Genomic DNA, 4,598 nt, shown 5'->3' with positions numbered 1-4,598 from the left:
CGATCGCCAGGACAAGCAGCCCTGGCTGCAGATCGACCTGATGCAAAAGCACCGGATCAACGCAGTGGCCACGCAGGGAACCTTCAACACCTACGACTGGCTGACACGCTACATTGTGCTCTATGGAGACCACCCCACCAGCTGGAAACCCTTCTTCCAGCAGGGCAGCAACTGGGTAGGTGCCACTGAGGTGCCCAGGGATCCCTGCAAGTGGGAGTTCCCTGTGGGGAGCAGAGACCTCCAGCCCCAAGAGACGCTGACAGTGGCACTTCATCCCCAGACGTTCTTCGGGAACGTGAACGAGAGTGGGGTGGTGCGGCACGACCTGCACTATCCCATCCTCGCCCGCTACATCCGCATCATCCCGGTGGCCTGGAACCCCCGCGGGAAGATTGGGCTGCGCCTGGGCCTCTACGGCTGCCCCTACCGTGAGTACCCAGCCAGGTATCCATGAGGTCTGCAGTCATTAGCTCTGGCACAAACCACAGCAGAAAGGAGCATTCCCAGTGCCAGGCCCCTGCTGAGGCAGGCAGTGATGGGGCTGGGGTTGCTCTGCACTCCCCAGGGTCCCACGTGCTCTACTTTGATGGAGATGATGCCATCTCCTACCGCTTCCGGCCCAAGAGGATCAGCACCCTCGAGGATGACATCTCCTTCAACTTCAAGACACTAGAGCAGGATGGGGTGCTGATGCACGGGGAGGGCTCACAGGGTGACTACATCACAGTGGAGCTCAAGCAGGCCCAGCTACTCCTGCACATCAGCTTAGGTGAGCTGGGGCAGGGAGCAGGGGGCTGGAGGACTGGGAGGTTGGGGGCCACCGGCTGAGGCTGCCCCTCCCCAGGCAGCAGCCCGATGCACGCCAGCGAGGGCCACACAACAGTGGCTGTGGGCAGCCTCCTGGATGACCAGCACTGGCACTCGCTGCACATTGAGCGCTACGGCCGCCACGTCAACCTGACGCTGGATGGGGAGGTCAAGCGCTTCCGCTGCCATGGCACCTTTGACCAGCTCGACCTCGACACCGAGGTGGGTGCAGCAGGTGGGGAGCTGCCAGGACATCGATCTACAGCATTTCCTGGCAAGGGACTGACCCCCTCCCTCTACCCCCAGATCTTCTTTGGGGGGGTGATCGACCAGGACAAGCAGCACCTCACCTATCGACAAAACTTCCGGGGCTGTGTGGAGAACATTATCTTTAATGGGGTCAACATTGCTGATCTGGCCCGGCACCGGAGACCCAACATCCGCTTTGAGGTCCAGCTCAGGGGGTGGCCCCTTTCCCAAGGGTCCTGTCCCTGCTGGGGGGGTTCCCTTTCCTCGAGGAGGGCAAGATCCTCAGCTCTGCTGTGGGGTGACACCTTTCCCGGGGCCAGGCTCCCCCCCTGCTGTGGGGTGACACGAGGCCGGGCAGTGATTCTGCTCAGCCAAGCGATGCCACATTGACTGTGTGAGGTCGTTCCTGGCCTGGGGCACCCGCCCAGCACTGCCAGGCGATGGGATCGACCAGGGGCGAGCGGGGCCATAGGGATGGGGGGGCTCCTCACCACAGGAGCATCCTCTTCCTCACCACCTCCCATGGTTGTCCCCAGGGCAGCGTGGGCCACTACTGCCGGGACCAGGTGTACACCCCCATCACCTTTGCTGGCATCAACAACTACGTGCAGGTGCCGGGGATCCCACGGAGGAACCGTCTGGCCGTCAGCTTCCGATTCCGCTCCTGGGACACGGCTGGGCTCCTGCTCTACAGGAGCTTTGCTGACCGCCTGGGCTCCCTGGAGGTGGTGCTGAGCGAGGGACAGGTCAATGTCTCCATCGCCCAGCCCGGCAAGAAGAAGCTGGAGTTTGCGGCAGGTGGGCTGGGGAGCGGGTGCTGGGCCAGGGGCTGGTCTGGCCGTGGTGCCTCTCCACACAACCTCCTCTCCCCACACAGGGCATCGCCTGAATGACGGCTTCTGGCACTCGGTGCAGCTGGTGGCACGGGATGGCTCAGCCGTGGTGACCATTGATGATGACGATGGTGCCGAGTTTCGGGTGGCACACCCCTTCCAGCTCCGCACCGGCAGCCCCGACCTCTTTTGGAGGGGGGGGGCGGTTTTTTCCAGCCTCAATCACCGGCTGCCGGTCGAACCAGACAGCGTTCCACGGTTGCCTGCAGATGCTGAATGTGGACATGCAGCCCGTGGACGTGGAGCTGCTGGTGCAGCAGCGGCTGGGGCAGTACTTCAACGTGTTCTTCAATGTCTGTGGTATCACGGACAGGTATCAGGGGACACGGGTGCCACTGGGAGCAGCTGGGGGCTGGGGACCTGCACCAGTGCCACGGCAGGAGCCCTTTGTGTCCTCAGGTGCACCCCTAACCTGTGTGAGCATGACAGCCGCTGCATCCAGTCCTGGGATGACTTCATGTGCATCTGCGACCTGACGGGGTATAAGGGGGAGACCTGCCACAAATGTAAGCCGGGGTCCCATGGACTGGGGTACAGGACAGGTACCCATGGCTCCTCCCACTGCCTGGAGCCCCCCTTACACTGACCCCAGCCCTGTTTCCTTCTTCTAGCCCTTTACAAGGAGTCATGTGATGCTTACCGGGTCAGCGGGAAAACCTCAGGGAACTACACCATCGACCCGGATGGCAGTGGGCCACTCAAGCCCTTCACAGTGTACTGTGACATCCGAGGTGGGGGCAAAGGGGAGGCTGCGGGGGTCCCTCTGACCTGGGGACCAAGCCCTGCCTGTGCACTGCAGCCGGAGCAGGGGTATCCCGGGGGGCTGGTCCTAACAGCTCCTCTGCAGAGGACCGGGCGTGGACCATCATCCGGCACAACCGCCACTATGCCACGCGGGTGACAGGCTCCAGCGTGGACCAGCCCTACCTGGGGGCCGTGGAGTACTGGAACGCATCCTGGGCTGAGGTGTCAGCACTGGCAAATGCCTCTGAGTACTGTGAGCAGCGCATCGAGCTTCACTGCTACAGCTCCCGCCTGCTCAACACCCCCTGTGAGTGCTGGGGGAGCAGGGCTGTGTTGTGGGGCTGTGCCATGGGGCTGTGCTGTGGGGCCACATCCTCATCCCCCCTGTGCCCACAGCCGGGCTGCCCTTCAGCTTCTGGATGGGCCGACACGACGAGCGGCACTACTACTGGGGGGGCTCTCGGCCGGGCATCCAGCGCTGCGCCTGCGGGCTGGACAAGAACTGCGCCGACCCCCAGTACTTCTGCAACTGTGATGCCGACCACGCGATGTGGTGAGCTGGGATGGGGCTGTGGGTACAGACCCTGGGGGGTTCAGATGGGGGTTTTGCAGGGCTGTGGTCTGGTGAAGGGCAGAAGCCCCTCACTCCTCCTCCTGAACCACGCACCATTTGCAGGAGGACAGATAAAGGTCTGCTGACCTTCGTGGACCACCTGCCTGTCACCCAGGTTGTGGTTGGAGACACCAACCGCTCTGGCTCCGAAGCCCAGTTCCTGCTGGGGCCCCTGCGGTGCTACGGGGACCGTGAGTGACCAAACCCAAGGAGGGTCCCATTTCTGCAGGGGTCCTGGGCCTGTGGAAGGTCCATGCTGGTCCCTCACTACCCCTCCTGCTCCCTGCAGGCAACACCTGGAACACGGTCTCCTTCAACAAGGGTGCAGCCCTGCTCTTCCCCACCTTCCAGGCCAATCACAGCCTCGACATCTCCTTCTACTTCAAGACCACCGCCCTGTCTGGCGTTTTCCTGGAGAACCCTGGCTCCCGAAACTACATCCGTGTTGAGCTCAACAGTATGAGGAGGCAGGGGGTGCAGGGGAGCAAGAAGGGCTGGGGGCTTCTCCTAACACTGCATCCCCACAGCCACCAGGGATGTGGTGTTTGCCTACGACATCGGGAACGGAGACGAGAACCTGACGGTGCGGTCAGTGGTGCCCTGGAATGATGACGAGTGGCACCAGGTGAAGGCTGAGCTCAATGTCAAGTTGGCGCGGCTGCGGGTGGACAAGCTGCCCTGGGTGGTGCGGCCGGCCCCCCCGCAGAGCTTCGTCCGCCTGGACTTCGACAGGCCCCTCTATGTCGGTGAGAATCCTGTCCCCATCCCCACCTCCCCGTTTCCCCTGTGCTGCAGGGCACTGAGTCTCATCCCCGCCGCAGGTGCAGCGGAGCACAAGATGCGCCCGTTCCTGGGGTGCCTGCGGGCGCTGCGGATGAACGGAGTGACCCTCAACTTGGAGGGCAAGGCCAATGAGACGGAGGGTGTGCGGGTTAACTGCACTGGGCACTGCCAGGACCCGCCGGTGCCCTGCCAGAACAGTGGCTCCTGTGTCGAGCGCTACAGCCACTACAGCTGCAACTGCACTGTCTCTGCCTTCGAAGGCCCCTTCTGCAACCACGGTGAGGCGCTGCACCTGCCCGCACTGTGGGGACCCTCCCTGGGGCTGGGGTGGGGGAGAGGAGCTGGCCTTCCCATCACCCCTGGGTTCCCGCAGACATCGGCGGGTACTTCGAGGAGGGCACCTGGGTGCGGTACAACATCCTGCCCATGTCGCTCTACGCCGCTCGTGAGTTCGCCAGCATCATCAGCAGCCCCTGGCAGCCCCCGCCGGGCTACAACCCCACCACTGA

At 63.2% G+C, this 4,598-nt stretch overlaps 1 protein-coding gene across 1 annotated transcript in view; it reads left to right on the top strand.

Moving 5' to 3' along the window:
• Window positions 1–4,598, top strand: part of CNTNAP1 (contactin associated protein 1) — a 9,052-nt gene that overhangs the window by 3,200 nt on the left and 1,254 nt on the right. Inside the window, 17 exon segments of the mRNA XM_009994184.1 lie at window positions 11–175; window positions 281–428; window positions 566–769; window positions 845–1,029; window positions 1,114–1,257; window positions 1,593–1,854; window positions 1,934–2,070; window positions 2,072–2,262; window positions 2,349–2,455; window positions 2,561–2,680; window positions 2,797–3,000; window positions 3,090–3,246; window positions 3,370–3,497; window positions 3,596–3,763; window positions 3,834–4,052; window positions 4,128–4,367; window positions 4,463–4,579. Coding sequence (XP_009992486.1) covers window positions 11–175; window positions 281–428; window positions 566–769; window positions 845–1,029; window positions 1,114–1,257; window positions 1,593–1,854; window positions 1,934–2,070; window positions 2,072–2,262; window positions 2,349–2,455; window positions 2,561–2,680; window positions 2,797–3,000; window positions 3,090–3,246; window positions 3,370–3,497; window positions 3,596–3,763; window positions 3,834–4,052; window positions 4,128–4,367; window positions 4,463–4,579 — 2,896 coding nt within the window.

The sequence above is a fragment of the Chaetura pelagica genome, unplaced genomic scaffold (genome assembly GCF_000747805.2).
Source record: "Chaetura pelagica isolate M959 unplaced genomic scaffold, ChaPel_1.0 scaffold963, whole genome shotgun sequence".
NCBI lineage: Eukaryota > Metazoa > Chordata > Aves > Apodiformes > Apodidae > Chaetura > Chaetura pelagica.
The sequence above is the reverse complement of the archived record's forward strand: the minus strand, read 5'-3'. Positions and strand labels throughout refer to the sequence as shown.